The 18,486-nt window shown below is 30.9% G+C and overlaps 8 protein-coding genes across 8 annotated transcripts, besides 6 other annotated features; 3 read left to right on the top strand and 5 right to left on the bottom strand.

Annotated features, from left to right (window-relative positions):
• Positions 1–2: part of a sequence feature (AT_rich) that runs on past the window's edge.
• A 20-nt stretch (positions 3–22) lies between these two features.
• Positions 23–2,446, bottom strand: CMU_013760 (DnaJ domain-containing protein; the record flags this gene model as incomplete). The annotated part of the gene is made up of 1 exon (XM_002141014.1): positions 23–2,446. The coding sequence occupies one exon, from the start codon at positions 2,444–2,446 to the stop codon at positions 23–25; it is 2,424 nt and encodes an 807-aa protein (XP_002141050.1).
• Positions 2,447–2,633: 187 nt separating this feature from the next.
• On the bottom strand, positions 2,634–4,274 carry CMU_013750 (IBR domain-containing protein; the record flags this gene model as incomplete). The annotated part of the gene is made up of 1 exon (XM_002141013.1): positions 2,634–4,274. One exon carries the CDS (start codon positions 4,272–4,274, stop codon positions 2,634–2,636), a length of 1,641 nt encoding a protein of 546 aa, XP_002141049.1.
• A 329-nt stretch (positions 4,275–4,603) lies between these two features.
• On the top strand, positions 4,604–6,571 carry CMU_013740 (uncharacterized protein; the record flags this gene model as incomplete). The annotated part of the gene is made up of 1 exon (XM_002141012.1): positions 4,604–6,571. The coding sequence occupies one exon, from the start codon at positions 4,604–4,606 to the stop codon at positions 6,569–6,571; it is 1,968 nt and encodes a 655-aa protein (XP_002141048.1).
• Positions 5,395–5,429: a sequence feature (AT_rich).
• Positions 6,566–6,625: a sequence feature (AT_rich).
• Positions 6,613–7,283, bottom strand: CMU_013730 (uncharacterized protein; the record flags this gene model as incomplete). Its single annotated transcript, XM_002141011.1, has 3 exons — positions 6,613–6,646; positions 6,700–6,799; positions 6,854–7,283. 3 exons carry the CDS (start codon positions 7,281–7,283, stop codon positions 6,613–6,615), a joined length of 564 nt encoding a protein of 187 aa, XP_002141047.1.
• A 212-nt stretch (positions 7,284–7,495) lies between these two features.
• CMU_013720 (zinc finger, C3HC4 type domain-containing protein) lies at positions 7,496–9,691 on the top strand (the record flags this gene model as incomplete). The annotated part of the gene is made up of 2 exons (XM_002141010.1): positions 7,496–7,554; positions 7,693–9,691. 2 exons carry the CDS (start codon positions 7,496–7,498, stop codon positions 9,689–9,691), a joined length of 2,058 nt encoding a protein of 685 aa, XP_002141046.1.
• Positions 7,744–7,765: a sequence feature (AT_rich).
• Positions 9,692–10,088: 397 nt separating the features above from the next.
• CMU_013710 (uncharacterized protein) lies at positions 10,089–12,296 on the bottom strand (the record flags this gene model as incomplete). Its single annotated transcript, XM_002141009.1, has 1 exon — positions 10,089–12,296. The coding sequence occupies one exon, from the start codon at positions 12,294–12,296 to the stop codon at positions 10,089–10,091; it is 2,208 nt and encodes a 735-aa protein (XP_002141045.1).
• A 284-nt stretch (positions 12,297–12,580) lies between these two features.
• On the top strand, positions 12,581–14,992 carry CMU_013700 (TPR repeat-containing protein; the record flags this gene model as incomplete). The annotated part of the gene is made up of 1 exon (XM_002141008.1): positions 12,581–14,992. One exon carries the CDS (start codon positions 12,581–12,583, stop codon positions 14,990–14,992), a length of 2,412 nt encoding a protein of 803 aa, XP_002141044.1.
• A 762-nt stretch (positions 14,993–15,754) lies between these two features.
• On the bottom strand, positions 15,755–18,253 carry CMU_013690 (Hsp90 protein, putative; the record flags this gene model as incomplete). The annotated part of the gene is made up of 1 exon (XM_002141007.1): positions 15,755–18,253. One exon carries the CDS (start codon positions 18,251–18,253, stop codon positions 15,755–15,757), a length of 2,499 nt encoding a protein of 832 aa, XP_002141043.1.
• Positions 15,798–15,850: a microsatellite.
• Positions 16,962–16,982: a sequence feature (AT_rich).
• Positions 18,254–18,486: the final 233 nt, after the last annotated feature.

Below are 18,486 nucleotides of genomic sequence, written 5' to 3'. Positions count from 1 at the left end.
AAGAGTTAAGTACTTTATCTACTTAAGGTATAATTATAGGACTTAAGTCATCGTAAAAACGTGATATTACTTTGTTTCCATAGATATATTTGATAAATAGTGTGAAACGAGATTTTAAGAGAAAGTCCTGAGTCGTCAAATTTCTATAATACAGAATAGAATCATATGAAAGAAGTCCCTTTTTAGTCACAGATGATAACTCAATAGCAGAATGTTTTACTCTAGCCATTAGAAAATCGGTTACATCTAAGATCACAATTTCCTCTATTTGAGATAGATGTGGTCCAATAGGCTGAACTTTATATTTGATGCTTTCAACATAATTTTTAAGTAACTCCAAAGAATTACCGTCATCTCTTAATAGTTCAATAAACCCTTCAATAGGTCCATATAATGCTTCTTGAATTACTAATCCACTACAACTTACTTCTTTGGCCCTATTTTCATCCGCAAGAGGTTTGTACATATAATCCAATGATACTAGTTTAACTGGAATTCCATTCTCAGTCTCACAAAAATTGGGAGTAGTCCTTTGTTCTCTAAAAATTTTCTTACTACTATAGCTTACACTATTAACATAGAATATTGAATTAATGAAATCTAAAGTTCTGCCAATAGATTTTAGTAGAAATCCTTTTGATTCTGAAGAAATCAACTTCAAAGCTAGTACAGGGAGTAGCGTTGCTGAAGTGAGGAAACTTAAAATATAAAAATTCCTAATTATAAACTCTAAAAGAAAAGTTGAATTCTTTGTTTTTAGATCTACATATTGATTATACAGAGGAGGAATTTGGTATGTGATGGGATATATTTGGCTAGTAGTATTGCTAGGTTTCCAGCTATATAGCAAGAAGGGAAATTGCCAATTAAGCCCGTGCCTAGTATACTTGATCATTAAATGATATGAATAATTCTGTATTAATATTCCATAAAAAATACGAGATTCCTTAATAAATTGATTTTTTGATGAATTGCTACTGATATCATCTTCATCATCGTCTTCCAAGTCGATTTGATCCATAAATCCCCATTCATATCCTAATTCTAGATTCAACCCATTTAATGAAGAGATACTAGGATTAATTGACCAATTGTTTAGATTCTCAGTTAAAATTGTGCACTTCGTTTGTATTAAAAATTCAGGACTATTTCCAAAAAATCTATAAGTAATTTCTGATTGTAATGTAGAAATTTTTGATCTAAATCTATCAGCTAAGTAGAAGAAAAGTGTAGAAATCCGTTGGGAACAAGTTAGGAACCTACTTTCGATGTTCAATAAATCTGTTTGAATTTTAGCTTCAGCACCACCATAATTCCCAAGTCCTATACTAGTCTCAATAGTTGATGCATATGAAGATAAACAGGATTTCCATTTCAACTGAGTTCCAGTCATTTGTATCATTGGATTTTCCATTGATATATCAAGTAAAGGAATGTTAGATTTAGGGAACATATACTCATTATTATTAACAACTTTATTTGTAACCATACAGCCTCTCTTCTCAATCACATAATCAGAATCAGAAAAAGATTCCAGTATATTTGTTAAATTATAACCCTTGCAACTTGATATTCCACACTCTAAACTAACCTTAAATTGCATTTGAGAATTGCTAATGATATCTATTTGATTTATTCCGGCAAACTCAATTGCAGTCATTGGATATTTGACAATACACTCACCTTTAACTGGGGAAATACCAAGATAAGGTGTATCCATATGTAATGAACATGAAATGCCTTTTCCAAAATATTTATTAAGAATGTAGTGAATTGAGCTATTAATAGAAGCTCTTTTTCTAAAATTATTGGGATGAACAAAGTTGTTTAATAAAACAATATCTAGTGAAGTCGTAGATTCCTTGCTCTTCTTAAAAAAGTTACTTATAGGAAATCTAAGGGATATCTGTGAAATTGTCTGGCTTGTAATTGGTAGTAAGTTAATGAGTAGACTTTTGTTTCTTGCATATACAGGTTTTTGGTAATGATATAGAAATGGCCATGTCAGGTAGGTAATTATTACTATTCCCTGAGGTGAATTAATATTTACAGATATGTTCTTATTAGTCCTTATATTACGTTTAACCTTATTTTCCAATTTCTTAAGCTGATTCTCATATAAAACCATTGAGTTACTTTCATTGTTTTGTATATTATCTTTAAATGTTGCTGAGTTAATAGCGTCTTCGGCTACAGATAAATATTGAAATCCATATCGATCATAGAATTTTCTAAGTACAGGATTAGATAATATTGAATAAGCTCTATTAATCCTTATAAATTGTTGTTGAGAATTCTCAATATCACTTAATTTGGAGTTGTGTATCTTATCTGGATGCAATAATTTGCAAAGTTTGCGATATGAGCTACGTATCTCCTGTTGGCTTGAATAGACATTAACTGCAAGAATGTCATAAGGGTCCACTTGTGTAGAATCGTCTTGCATCCCTGAACCTTTATCTTCCAAAATTATGAAGGAAACGTTTCAAAAGATTGGCGCCAAAACATGGTTAATACTACATATTACGCGGAATCTACTCTAAGCTTAAGATAATAGGATTATTGTTAGATTTAGAGTATTATAAGTATATAAGCACTAAATTTACTAATTATAAAATAAAGTTGCTATGTAGTTATTCTTGTATATTGTATACGAAATCATATTCAAGTGCATGGGACACTGTATTAAAGAAAGATCTAACAACCCTTGTTAAATCTACAAGTCTTGTTTTGTAGTCTAAAAAGCTTTGAAGAAAATCAGAGTTCTCAGTTTTCTTAGGAATATCTTCATTCATTCCCGTATAATAAGTACCAAATGTACTAACCATATCTTGTAGAATATTAAGAGTCTTCTCCAATTGTCCTTGATGATACTCAAACAAACTCTTAGTCTTCTCATCTTTCCACAATGCAAAGTACCCATAAGCATAGGTCCATTTAATTAACCTTCTACCCTGAATAGTTTGAAGTACTGCATTCTTGAGAAACTCCCCAGATAGAGGATCAGAAAAGTTGATATTAAGTTTCTCAGTATATATTGGTATTTCACTATCTAAAAAAAGTTCAGCTGCTTTCTGACCCTGTAAGTGAACTCTATATCTTTCAAAGTAGTGTACATAACGTTCTATAGAATTATCATGTAAATTATCTTTTTCTCCTTTTTTTATTGTTCTTAATTCAAAGATATTGCATTTATAAACATCTACATTGCTATGCTTACTCCAATCACCTAAACATAGCCAACAAAATTCAAATTTACAACGACACTTCATATGAACACAACCTTGATTTTTTTCAATATATTGCTTGCATTTAGGGCATAATTTAGTATTGTCTAAAATCCAAGATATATTGTCAGCTTCTCCTTTGTTCTTCTCATTCCACTTTGCAATAATTTTACAGGGAATTGGCCAATGTGGTTCATTACTACAATAAATACAAAATTCAACACCACAGTTACATTTAACATCACATGATCCAAATGCACTTGATATTAATTCCAATGCAAAGTTGCAGTCGATTCCAGGACACCATTTAATTGGTGCTCTCTTATAATCCACAAAGCTACGTATACAAAATTTATCAAATGTAATCATATCACTTTCACTTAAAAACATTTTCCAAACTTCTCTTGGAATAAGGAAATTACAGCCTATACACCTCAAATTAAAAATACAGGATATTCCTTCTTTCAGAGATATTTCTAAATATGATTTCCAGCAAATTTTAGAGTATCTATGTCCACATTTTAAGGAAAATGTCTCATTATATTTTACAGTATCTGCTATTATATTACAATAGAACTCTCTACTAGTAACAGACTCATCTGAAATAGTTATATCACTAAATGGACCATTATCAAAAGCGTCGACTTTTGATATATCAAATTTTTCTAATACTTTATCTTGATCCAAAAACCACTCCTGTGTTAAACTATCCAATTCCCATCTAGTACAAAATAGGAGAAAGAATGATGCACATTCAGAAGTTCCCAAAATTTCCATTGCCTCTTCAATAAGAGATTTTTGAATTTTAGTTATATCTTCAAAGCTTAGAACCTTAAAATTTCTTTCAAATACTGTACATAGTCTGGATATTTGGTTTGTATATATATCTTCTAGATTTCTTCGTTTCTTAATTGGTTCTATAAGTTTATCATTGTTCAGATTATTCAAGTTCTCAGCTATCTTGGAAAATGAATCTTGTTGGCCTACAGTATCAGATATTTGAGAATCAAACTGTTCCTCAAATTGTACTTCAGTATAATAGTCCATTTCTTAATCATTTTCTCAATTTAATATTCCAGAATCCGTTAATTCAAATACCTGGGATTAATCAGATTTTGAGCATAGAAAGTGACGCTCTTATATCTCAGGAGATCACATCAAAATCTACTCTTATAATAAGTGTTAAATGAATAATATCAACACTAAGACAATAAATTTCGTATTTTAAGCTTAATCTTATTTGTAAAAATATTGAAAAGTTGGAAACAGACCTTTTGATGGTATCACGATACTATATTTTAGGCGCTAAACACTAATATTTATAGCGCCACATATTTGGGAGAATCCTCAAAGGAAATAAGGTATTAACAAAATATATGATGTTAGAATCTGTAGCTAATATTAATAATACAACTTATCCAAATAGCTTTTTGGAGCCTCAGACAGTGAGATTATCTAACGGAAGGTTATTCAAACCTATTTTGAGGAGTTATTCTGATAAGGCTATTAATGAGATATATCAATGTCTAAGAAACCAAGGAGTAGCCATCACAGAATCTTTTCTATTTGGATTAAGTGGCCCAAATCGTGAAACTATTAAGCTTTGTGGATGTAGTGGTGTAAAAACCAGTGCCTTGAACTATGTCTTGTTCCATAGTCCAAATATAAGGATCTTGGATCTCAGTAATTGCCTACAGGTTAACAATAGACTAATACGTTCAACAATTAATAATTGTGAGAAATTGAGAGAACTTTATATATCAGGCTGTAAATTGGTTACTGATTCTGCTTTTTCTCCATATATATTTTCACCTACCTTTGGGCATAGTGTAAGTAACTTGACAGTATTAGATGTAAGCAATTGTCCACAAATAACAGATTTAGGTTATATTATTAAACTTGCTCCTAAGATTGAGAGATTGAATGTATCTAATTGTCGTAATTTAAAAGGTTCAACATTTACTAATCTTCTAGAATCTGCTATATTTTTAAAGGAATTAAATATTTCATCTTGTGATAGTATCAAAGATGAGGATATAAAAATAAATTTAATGGGTAATTTACTTTTGGAAAAATTAATTTTGGGGAGATGTAAATTCTCTTGTGAAATACTATCAGCATTATTCTCAATTCTACCAAATCTCTTACATTTAGATCTACGTTACAGTTTAAATATTAATGATAGTATAATTAAAATATTATCAATATCTTCACCTAATATTGAAAACTTAATTTTAAGAAGTTGTGCAGGTATTACAGACTACTCATGTTTTCTATTAATGAACCGACTTTTAAAAATTAAATATTTGGATTTATCTTGGTGTCCAATGTTATCAGTCAAATCACTATATTATTTAGCTCTTAGATTTAGTAATTCAAATACTTCCTCACTAACAAGTCTCTCTTTAAGTCAAAGCGTCAATTTAGACCAATATATTGAAAATTCTACAATTAAAGAGTCTTGTTCATCAATTCTAGATAGTATTCCAACATTTTCTTTAATAGATGAATATTCTGAAGAAGCTTGTACAAAAAAACAGAGAGTTAATATGAATAATGAGGAGTCTGAAGATATCAATATGGGGGATTTGGAATCTAAAATAAGTGATTTAATCATTTCCTTAAATATAAGTAGTAGCATGATTGGAGGAGGAAGTATACCTTTATCATTATGTTGTATCTTAAAGCGAAATGAAAAGAGTTTGGAGACTTTAGAATTGGATGGTCTAGCTAATCTTGTTACTAGAGATGTCTTGCTTTGTATTGCTAATTGTCACAATCTCAAAACCCTTACTATTAGTTTAAATGGACACCAACTTTGTGATGATTTAATTCAGAAAATAGGCATATATTGCAAATATTTAAGAAATCTAACTTTAGATCTCTCGTTACTTACATCTAGAGAAAGTCATACAAAATATATTGAAGCTTTAAACTCAAAGGTATTTCCTCAACTTGAACAAATTACTTTGAGAGCAAGTATTTCTTTAGGCCTTTCAAATGAGGAATTTCTAGCTATCTCTAAAAATATGAGTAAACAACTCAAGTCATTAACAATTAATAACGTACAAGGTTTAACAAATGATTTTATAATGGCTAATCATATTTGTTTCAAAGATCTGTTCATAAATTTAAATCACTTAACATTATGTAATAATGAAAATATTCAAAATTCCGAACTTCTAAAGCTTTTAAACTATTTAGTGAGCCCCATACATATAGAAATATTAAACTTTAAATATGCAGAAGAAAATCTTGCACAAACTCTCTGGACTAAATATAACTCACTCAGGAACTTAGTAGTTGTTAATATTAAAGTCAAGAGCATGCTACAGAGGTTATAAAATTATATTGAAACAAAAAAATTTAATTTTAAGTTTAATTCTTATTTTATTATTCGAATATTATGATGTTCTTTCCTGTTAACCAATAAAAATATATGTTTTGTACTGCGGTATTCTTAAAAACTTACGATATTATTCTCCAGGTCGAAGTATCCAATAATTCTGAATCGTTAAAGTTTTTTATATTATCAACCATATAATGAGTTTTGTCTTCAAAACTTATTTTACCTATAAACTGCTAATAAGTTCAAGCTAATTATATTTATCGATAGTTAAAGTTACATGCTAAACTTACACTGTAGCCAGATAAGACATCTGTCACTTCTACCAATGATCCAATATCAAATTTACTCTTATCAGATGGTGGACAAGTCATAAATTCACTTTTTATTTTCTCCAATATCTTGTAATAACATTCTTTACTTTTTTGGAATTTCCGTTTCATTCTGATTTTATATTCGTTATTCTTAAGGGTTTGCATAGATTCCTCACGATTATTTATAGTGTTAAGTACTTTATCTAAGTTTTTAAGAGGTTGTATACCGAATGGAAATAGTAAAGAAGCTTTCCCCAAGTTATCTAGTGATTCAATATTTGGGTTGGGTAATTTCACCAACTCAGGATATTCTAAAGCTTTTTTAGCATCAAAGTGGGGACTTTTAAAGTCAAATATATCTTTATTAAAATCATCAATTATTAGCTTTTTTTTCATCCTTAATTTTATTCACTAATTAGTACAAAGTTCTGTTCATTTTTGTTAAAATTCTAAATTTGTACTTTCTGCACAAAAGTTGGGACCATATATTGGGGTCTAGGGTTATCAAGGCGCGTTAAATACCAAAAACCTTAGCTTTTTTCTTTATATTCTGTAGAAGCTCTTTTTTTTTTTTGTTTAAGGGAGATTGCAGAAAATTTCATTTATTAATGTCAAAACTGCTTCCAATATGTGGACTAGTCAGTAGTACATTAGCATGTAATTTCTGGTAAGTTAGAGGTTTCTTTACTTCTTTTAGTTTGGTATACTTGACATTGACTCCTATAAATCTGGATCTATAAGCTAATCTTAATGACTTCTATACAATCAGATAATTGCATAATTTTTTAAATTTCTTTGTATTTAGGTCTATAAGTGGAAATAGTGATTTATGGGATGTGGCTCATCTAGCCCTTCCTTTTATTATATATATAATTATTGGATTTTGTATAAATTTTCATAAGATCTGTACCAAGGTGTTTTTAGGAGAATTGAAATCTTATGAAATTCGGCATTCACGCATAATCATTGCAGATTTTGTATTAAGTTCGTTACCTTACACATTAATTGTTTCTGGTTTTAATGTAATAGATATAGCATGTTGGGTTTTGTGGTTGACCCCATTTGCGTGTATTAGAGTTTGTCTGGCTAATATTGAAGATAGAGTTGAGAATTCTGTGTTATTTGGGGGAATGAATGGACTTTTTATTAGAAGTTCATCAAATACATCACCTGAAGTACAAACTGTGCAGTTTACTTCACAACCAGCCTCACTTACTCCAATTAGAGATAATATATCTTTTGTTAATAAAATGAATATGTATAATAAAGCTTGCAGATATATAGAAATATTAATTTTGAGAGTTAGACAATATATAAGAGAAAGTTTCCATAAATATTTACCTTTATGGGTAGTTTCTCGGACAATCTCTGGTAGATACTTGACACCTTTTAATATAATGGATAATAGAAGACAACATAATTCTTCAGCATCTTCCGAAGCAACTTTATACCTGTTTTTGTTATTTCTAATGTATATTTGTTTGAGTGTTATTGGCTATGGTCTTTTTTTTGATGTGGGTTACTCACTAAAGTTACATATAGCCTATGAACCAATTAGTTTGTTTATGCTTTGGATAAAAACCTTAATTCGCCTTCCTTGCATTAGAAGTATATTATCTAATATTAAAGGAAATGTTGAGGACTGGAGTTTTTATATACAACAATTTGTAGATATTTCTATGAATATCTTTACACTTTTTACATATTTACATGTACTAATTGCATGGGGAACAAGTAGATCCTTTTGGGAAATGATTATTTGGATTAGTTTGGGATGGTTTAAACTTAGAACAGCTTTTAAATATGTAGTACTAGCATATAATAAGATTCATTATCGAATTACAATTGATTCTATACTGCGAAATAATACAATGGGACATATTGATTGTGATATGGTTACATCATCTATTCATTCTGGTGGGGAATCCTTTAAAAAGAATATTTTGAAAACAAATAAAGATGAAAATAATACATTTAAATTTAGTTTTTGTGGTCCTTCAACTTATATCTGTGTTATTTGCCGTGAAACCCTAGAAAATTCGGAATCTCAGAGGCTTATTTGTGGACATGTATTCCATTATCAATGTTTAAGACGATGGCTTGAAAACGACGTTACTTGCCCAATTTGCAGAACTCCTGGTATACCTCCTGCTGCTGTAAAGAAACTTCAGCAGTTAAAGTCTCTTGAACAACAAGCTTCAATTACAGATAACTTATATGCAAACATATTAAATGATACTCCTAATCAAAATTATTCTGAAAATGAGAATGATAGTATGACTCAGTTCCAAACAGCCAGGCAATATCTATCTCCACAATTTATATCCCCAAGTAGAGAAGAGATGGATGTAAACTTATCAGGAGAAAGTGGACCTGTGATATCTCCTCTTAAATCATCATCATTTATACATAATGAGTTGATTAGTAACTCACTGAGGAATTCTAGAGATTCTGTAAATGAAAATCTTACCAACCCACATAGAATATGTCCTGGAAATCTTTTGAATACAGATTTAAAATCTTCAGATATACATAACAGGTTTACTGATGCTGACAGAAGTACACCCACCCAAGGATCTACTTATAACGGATATAATAATTTAAACTCATCATTTAATGAGGGTGCAAGTTCACATCAATATAGACGAACATCTACACTTCTTTTTGATATGAAGGATTTATTGAAGTTAATTTTGCATTATTTGATTGTAAGAATGAATACCTGGTGGTCAACCTCTAGCCTTTCTTCTTTGGATGAGAATAACTCACCTGATAGACCTCAAACACCTCTTGGAGGATCTTAGACCGGTACTTATGATATTAAATATGATTCAAACTTTTCATTCCTTATATGGATATAACTTTATTAAAAGATAAGGTTGTATATATTTTTGGTTATACTTTCTGGAAGTTTCTATATCTAAATTGTTCTCAAAGTACCCTTTCTTTTGAAAATAAAATATTAATACAAACTACAATTTAAATATTCAATATTGTAATACATACTATACCTTAAAGTGACTTATTCTTTTGTATTTTCAATAAATTTTAAGGTTGTGACTACATAAATTTGAATTTTATGAGTATCTTTATGTGCATATATTTAAACAATGACTAAGTGTAAACAATCACTGGGATTCTATAATAGCACTATAATCTATATTTCAATTTCAACTATTACTTCTTGTAATTTGAATATGTTTAATTATTTCCAATGCTCTGCTTCCATCTCTTTGCTGCATCTAGTAATTTGAAAGGAGCACTTCGTTTTTGTATAGATTCTGAGTATTGTTGTACCTTAGAATCTGTAAATTCATCTTCAGGAAATATATATATTATGTTTCCTTCAATATAATTATTTCCTTTTTTCACACTTGGCTGTGTTTCTATTCTTGGTTGCATAGATTTAAGTTTTGATATCCAAATGTTATCTTTTGTGTTATGCATACCAGTTACCTGAATTTTCTCTTCTAATAGTAACCAAAATCTCAAAATAGTACACCGCTCGTGGTCTAATTCCTGTTGCTTGTATATTTGTAAGGTGTTCTGCAGGAAATTCCTAGCAAGATCTACAGAATTAAATTTCCAAGTTAGAAAAGACGCATAATCTATCACTACTTGAGGATGCTGTGTTTTCTCTAGTAGCCTCTCATATATGCTTTTAGCCTTTTCTAGATTCTTTTTTTCCAGTAATATATTTATATAAGCCTTCCAAAGAATTTCGGGGGCATCTAATTCAGGCATTGCAATTCCTGACTCTGCAATTTTCATAGCTCTTTCTAGTTCCTCCAACTTATATTCAAATTCCATGAAATCAGACCATATTTTGGCAGACAAAGGATTAGATTCAATAAACTTGGTATATAAGATCCTACATCTATCTAGACTCCCCAGCTTATATTCTATATCAATATAATAACGAAATAAGTCAGGAGATGATGTTTTACCAAGTCCCTGTCCTAAAGTAGTTCTAGCCTTTTGTAAATCTAATTGACGAATATAAAATTCTGCATAATACCTATAAATTTCTGATAGTACTACTTCAGAAGACTTAGACTTAATATGTTCTTCATCAATATATGATATCTTCTTCCTTATGGCAGTCCCTCCAACCCACTTTACAAGTTTCTCAAAAATTTCCTTGGTTTCATCTAAATTATGAGATTTTTCTAAATAGTTGGCAAATAATAAACATGAATACATAAACTTTTCCCATATAAATGAGTCATTCACAGGTGGGGGATTTTCTATAAGTTCTTTAGATAACTGCAGTATAGAATTAGAATCCAAGTAGTGAATAGCAAATATTCCATAATCAAACCAAGTGTCATAATCTAAAGGATTTTCTTTAATTGCCTCCATGTACATATCAGACTTTTCATTAATCCAAAAACTACTTTCATCAAGTCTCTCTTCAGTTTGTATTTTATGAAGTGACATCAACTGTTCCTTGAGAGCCACTCTCTCTAAAGGTGTTGCAATTAATTCTAGACCTTTATTAAGTATATCTATTGCATTATCAAACAAATTCTGATTTAATTCTATATTAGCAAAAAACAAAAACAGTTTTGCACCAAAATCTACTCTAAATTCTTCATTATTTTCTAAGTATTCTATAGCTAACTGGTATACCTGCTTTACACCTTTCAAATTGTCATGAAGTAATTCAAATTTACCAAATAAAATGAAAGCTGCCTCACTTGGTCTACTAGAAATATAATCAATAAATACTCTGCGAGCCAAATCTATCTCTTTGCAACGTTCCTCAAACTTTATATAAGATAAGTAAGCCTTGTCATCAGGTTTCCATTTAATCCATTTACCATATATATAACGAGTATTAATATAGTTACATAGGATCTCCTCCATTTGGCAATATCTATACCAGAATTCATCTTGACGAGGTAAAAGCTTAGTTACTCGTTCAAAAAGATTTCTAGCTCCATTTATATTCCCAACTACAATCTCCATATGTATATAACGCCTCCATATAATTGTATTCTCATAATCTACCTGTAAAGCTCTCTCAAAAATTGACCTTGCTCTATTATAATCCTCTTGTATTATTTCCCACTTAGCATAATTCAAGTATATACCAATTTGCCACTTTTTTCTACGTATAGCATCCTCAAATTCTTTCCTCCTTTTAATTCTGTAGTCATCTATTTCATCTCTATCCTGTAGCTCCACAGAACCATACTTAGTTATTGCTAAATTCCTACCTTCATCTATTTCTTGTGAGTGAAGCAAGGATTCGTGTAAAATCTGTTCCATAGTTATCTGTATTGGAGCTGGAGACTTATTTTTTACTCCATCAGAAGATCTTCGATGATATGTTGAGATATAGGTAGAGATGTCTTTATCCCTTTCTGAGATATTTACCTCAGGTATAGAGTTATCTTCGTTCATTTTTACTTTTTTTAAAGATCTTTGGATCTTTAAGAGGAGTAGTAGTGTTTAGATTTGCCCATTACTAGTACCATTGCAAAGTCTGCGGGATTTTTAGCGCTTTTATCACCGGTATAGTGAAATATTTCTGTTTGTGGGCTGCTTATTCTATGTCAATTTTTCTTTCCCTTCCTTCCCCCCTTAGGAAAAAGAATTCAAGGAAAGTTAATATAAGACAAACCATAGGTTGTGGATTTTATCTGTAGGGGAGTCTGTTTTCGTGCTAACAAAAGCACTTAGCCAATATGGCAGAACACGAAATATTGCGAATTTTGGATTATCTTGGAAGGTGGCAACTTTCAGACCATATTTCCTTTTGGAGTGAAATACTCTATAGCTTAAATAATGATAGAGATACTTGTATATCATTGGCTCAAACTTGTCTCAGAGAGGTCAATTTTACCCAAGCCTATAAGTTTTTAAAGGAAGGACTGAATAAAAAAAATTACACAGAGAATACTCAACCTTCTGGAGAAAAAGGAAATAATAACTTAGATGAGTCTGAATTACTTTGTAGATATCTTTTAACTCAATGTTGCATTAAACTTGGGAAGATACAGGAGGCTGAAAATATATTTACAAGTTGTTTTGTCGGAACATTGTCTGAACTATTAAATAATTCGACAATATCTCCTTCAATATCCCCAAAGTCATGGAAAGGAACACCTATAGTAAATTCCAATAATAAAACAGCATCAGATATGTTTTTGTCTCTATGCAGCAATCCAATTTTACTAATTAAATCTATTCATAATGGCTCTTTAAAGATTCCCGGAGAGTCGGCTGGGCTTTATATTATGGGAAAGTTATTTGAACTGTTAGATTTAAAATTGGCTGCTTTATACTGCTATGTGATAGCTGTTGATTGGAATCCAATACTATGGAAAGCTCATGAACGTTTAGTTTATTTGTCATGCCAAATGCCCCAAGAATTGGCAGATATTTGTTGTAGTTTGAATACTTGGAGTGAAAAGTACTGTGAACTAGAGAATATAAGTGTTAATGGTAGTCTCTCATCTTGTCTATCTATCTATACTGAAGAGTCAAACAAGTGGACTGTTAAGAAAGTTCAAGATGGGAATCTAATCGTAACTTTGAGAGGAACTTCTGAAAGTGAAGACTGTATATGTTTGAATATTGCAGATTTTTTTTACAACTTAGAGGATTTTAGTTCACCTAGACAACAATATAGATATAAATCATTTTATTTATGGTTAGAGTCTGTACAAAGTGGACATATAACAACTTCTTTAAAATGGCCATATTCTAAATATTTTGACAATAACTTTAAAAATTCAGAATCAACAGCAAAATGGAATATGATTGGTTCAGATAGGGTAAATAAAGCAATGGTAAATATTAAGTGTAATAATGAAAATAAATATAGAGATTCTAGTTGTGAGCTAAGATCTGGTTCAATATTTGAGATATTACTACCTTTAGCAAGATTACTGTACCAATCGGAATGGTATCAATGTAACGGCGTAATTAAAGCTATTGAATCTTTCCCAAAACCTCTTAGTGGACTTAGCCTGGTGATAGAATTACATGTAAAGGCTTTATTTGAATCAAGTTTATGGGAAGAGTGCAATAATTTATGCTCTAAGATAAACCCACATAATAATCGCCAGCAATGGATAAATTGCTTAGATTTATATAGTTCTTGCTTGTGGCAATTGAAAAGGAGCGTTGAATTAATAAATTTGGCAAACTTAGTTCTTCAGTTAGTTGAGAAGGATGTTCCTCAACTCTGGGTTGTTATTGGAAATTGCTTCTCACTTCATAGAGAATATGAAAGTTCAATTAAATGTTTCAAAAAGGCTGTACAATATAACCCAGGATATATATATGCATATACACTAATTGGGCATGAATTTTCGATAATAGAGAAATATGATGAAGCTATTCAAATGTATCAGAGAGCCTTAAAATTGGACCCAAGGTGTCACAGGGCTCATTGGGGAATAGGTTATGTATGGTTTAAACGTGAGGAATATTATCAAGCTAGAGCACATTTTAACATTGCTCTACAAATAGTCCCTAATAATTCTACTTTAATTCACTATTTAGGGCTCTGTCATCTTATAACACATGATTTTCTCACAGCTTATAATACATTTCAAAAGGGAATATTGAGAGATCCTAGAAATCCATGGTTGAAGTATCATGCTGGAGTTGTATTACTTGAGCTTGAAAGATATGAAGAAGCTCTAACAATGCTAACTGCAGCCCATCGTCTAGCATCAAATGAGCCTAATATACATCTATATCTTGGTAAGATATACGCTCAACTTACTAGGAAGGATAAAGCACTGCGACATCTTAATATAGCGTTTGATCTAACAAAAGACATTAATGAAAAACAAATAATCTTAAATTTAATGAAAGATTTGGATGATGGTATACCTTTAGATAGTAATAATGCACATAAAGTTAATGGGAATGGATCTAGTACTAGTGTCAATAGTACATTTAATAACAAGATATTGTCTTCATTTAGAAATCATCACTTCTTTCCAATACGTAGTGATCCCCCTAATCCATTTACATATCAGCAATCACAAACATCTCATACTCTTCCTACATCTTCAAATACACCAATGATTACAAATAATCATTCATTATTGCTATCTTTTATGCCTGGAAATAATCCTTGAAGAGAACTAAATGAAATAGATCACCTTAAAAAATTCTGACTAAGTTCTAAAGTATATACTATTAATTTAATATTGTATTATAGTCTAATATGACAATAAAAACTAATTAGGATTATTTTTTTCAAATGTTATCTCACTATATAATTTTTTATCTACACTATATATGATGTAAAAAATGATTTTGAATACTTTTGAAAATAAAAAATCAAATTTTGTGATACCTAAATGATCACAGAAAACTCAAAGTAAATTTTTAATAAGAAGTTACTTTTAACATATTTGGAACTCGCGTAGTAATAATATAATATGGGTAACTTAGATAACTACTATTTGAGGTTCTAAGTTAGTTAAAGAGCTTATAAAGATAATACTGAACCTAATCACACTTTCAAATTGTGATTTCTAACCTAGGAAATACTTGAAATAATTCTATCAATTTTTTTTTTTTTTACTGTTTATTTGTAGACTTAAATATTTAAACTTCTAAGCTAAGTTATAACCAAATACTCTGAAATTAACTAGAAATTACTGAAATAACTAGTTTTAAATCTCTTGAAGTAGAGTTGTGGGATATCCCGATATATCTAAATTTGATATTTACCTTGACTCGTTTATATAGATACAAAGTTGTGAAATTCCAATTTAGTGAGATCTTATTGTAAAAAGAAGTCAAAAATTATTGATCTATTTAGTCAACTACAGCTAAATAACTAATCAATGCAACAAAAATTCCAAAAGTTGATGAAAGTCCTATTTTACATATTAAAGCTCATCACGTTTTGATTCATCAACTTGATTGTCAACTTCATCAGCTTCATCATCAGCTTCATCATCAGCTTCATCATCAGCTTCATCATCTACATCTTTACCACTCTCTGTGCTGTCACTACTACCTTCAATTGCTGGTAAGTCCAAGTGATTAATCTGCTCATCATGATTTAAACCAGATGAGGTAAGGACAAGTTTATACATATTAGAAGCAAATTCATTTGGATTATCCAATTCAAACCCTGAAGCAATAGTGGCAAGGTTATGAATAGTTCTAGCTAAAGATTTTGCTTCATCAGTATTATCTGATTGTACAAGACTCAATAACTTCTGTACTAAGATATGATGGGGATTTATCTCCATATGACGATTCTTAACATTCACATTTCTATTATCAGCAAATGTTTGAGCCTTTTGTATTTTCTGCATAAAGGCAGATTGCCCCCATGGTCCAGCTGTCAAAACAGCAGGATCATGAACTAAGCGCTTGGAAACTTCAACTTTGAGTACATCTGGTGAAAGTGAATCCTTGAGAAATTTAAGTAAAGGTTCAAAATGCTTGGTAAGACGTTCATGATAAGTCTTTTCATCTTCAGTTTCATCGAAGGGACGGACTTCATTCTTCTCAATACTTGATAGTTTAAAGCCTTCCAATTCAGGAACTCTAGCAATACAAGGTTCATCTACTCCTTCAGTTAGGAATATTACTTCAACATCGTGCTTCAAAAATACAGAAACCAAGGGATTCTTTAATAATGCAGAAGGTGAATCACCAGATATGTAGTAAATAGTCTTTTGATCAGGTTTCATACGTTCAATATATTGAGATAAGAAAATTGTTTTATCAATGCTCTTTGAAGAGTGGAACTTAAGTAATTTCACTATTTTAGAACGATTGGACTCATCATCATAACAACCAAGTTTCAGATTCTTATGGAACATATCATAGAACTTATCATAACTAGTTAATAGCTTCTTAAACTTCTCCTTCTCTTCTTTAGACTCCTCAGACTCATCTGTTTCACTACTTAATTCCTGAGTCTCTTGAGTCTTCTCTGCCTTTATCTGTTCTGTTTGAATTTGTTTAATCATATCCAAAATCTTACGAACAATCTTCTTACTAATGACTCTAATAATTCGACTTTGTTGTACATGTTCTCTAGCAACATTTAAACTAATATCATCGCTATCAACAACTCCCTTAATAAAATTTAAATATTTTGGAAGTAAGTCCTCTACTTTGTCAGTAATGAGAACTCTTCTAACATATAACTTAATATTTCCAGATTTACCCATATAAGCATCAAACATATCATGAGGGGGGTGTGATGGTATATATAGTAAAGCCTTAAATTCTATTTCACCCTCTGCTGAAAAGTGTAAATGACGCATAGGCTCCATATAATCATGTGTAATGCTCTTATAAAATGCTGTATATTCCTCAGAAGTAATATCTTCCTTGGGGCGTAACCATATAGCCTTCTCAACATTAACTAATTCCCAACGTCCTTTGGATACCTCAGATTCAGAAGATTCTGATGAGTTTTCAGATTTTTCCTTTTTTGGAGCCTCAGGATTATATATATAGATTGGAAAACTAGTAAACTGTGAATATCTTAAAGCTAGTTCCTTAAGTTTAGAGAAACTTAGAAATTCTGTAGAATCCTCCTTAAGAGTCAAAATAATTGAAGTACCTCTACCAAGAGTATTGCCACGAGGATCTAGACTAATTCTGAATGAAACATCGGCATTTGACTCCCATACATATTGCTCATCTTCATTACTCTTAGATATAACTGTCACTCTATCAGCTACCAAAAACGAAGCATAGAATCCTACACCAAATTGTCCAATAAGATTCAAATCTCCTCCCTTAGCTAGAGATTCCAAAAAGTTCGCTGTTCCAGATTTTGCAACTGTACCTAAATTAGTAACTAAATCATGACGGGTCATACCAACACCAGTATCAGTAATAGAAATTGTACGTTTGTTCACATCATATGATATTCGAATTTCCAATTCAGTCTTATTTCCAAGAAAACTTTTATCAGTAACAGAAGTAAATCTAGCCTTCTCTAGTGCATCTGCAGAGTTAGATAGTAACTCTCTCAAGAAGACATCCTTCTGAGAATACAAGGAATTAATAATAATATCCATCAGACGTGACACCTCAGCTTGGAATTCATAACTTTCACTAGATTTCTGAATTAAGAGCTCTTCATCAGTACTTAAACCTGGAGCTGGAGCTGGGGAAGCTTCATCAACTATAACATTGTCCATATCCCCCATATCCCCCATATCCCCCATTCCTCCCATACCTCCCATACCTCCAATATTACCTAAATTACCCAAATCTCCAAGTCCTTCAGAATTAAGACCCTCAAGCATAGAACTGTCTAAGTTAATACCCTCAGGGACCCCAGAAGTCTCACCACTATTAGATGACCAAAGACATAAACTAATTATCAATAAATAAAATACATAATATAACATCTTTAATACTTCCAATTAAATTTCAGAAATTCCAAAATTAACTTAATTAGTATAAGTGAACTCACTACTTTGTGGCCATTGCAGCTACTAATAAGGGTGGAGGGGTGAGGGGAAAGGAGGGGGTATCGATAAATTGGCGCTATCTTCTGAGTGGCTTTTTAATTACTGCTACACACACTTAAACTCCCCACATCAAAATAATGTTGCTTATATATATTTCACAAAACTATTTA

This window comes from Cryptosporidium muris, genomic scaffold (assembly GCF_000006515.1).
Source record: "Cryptosporidium muris RN66 scf_1106632373475 genomic scaffold, whole genome shotgun sequence".
NCBI classification, from domain to species: domain Eukaryota; phylum Apicomplexa; class Conoidasida; order Eucoccidiorida; family Cryptosporidiidae; genus Cryptosporidium; species Cryptosporidium muris.
This window is presented reverse-complemented; position numbering and strand designations above follow the sequence as displayed.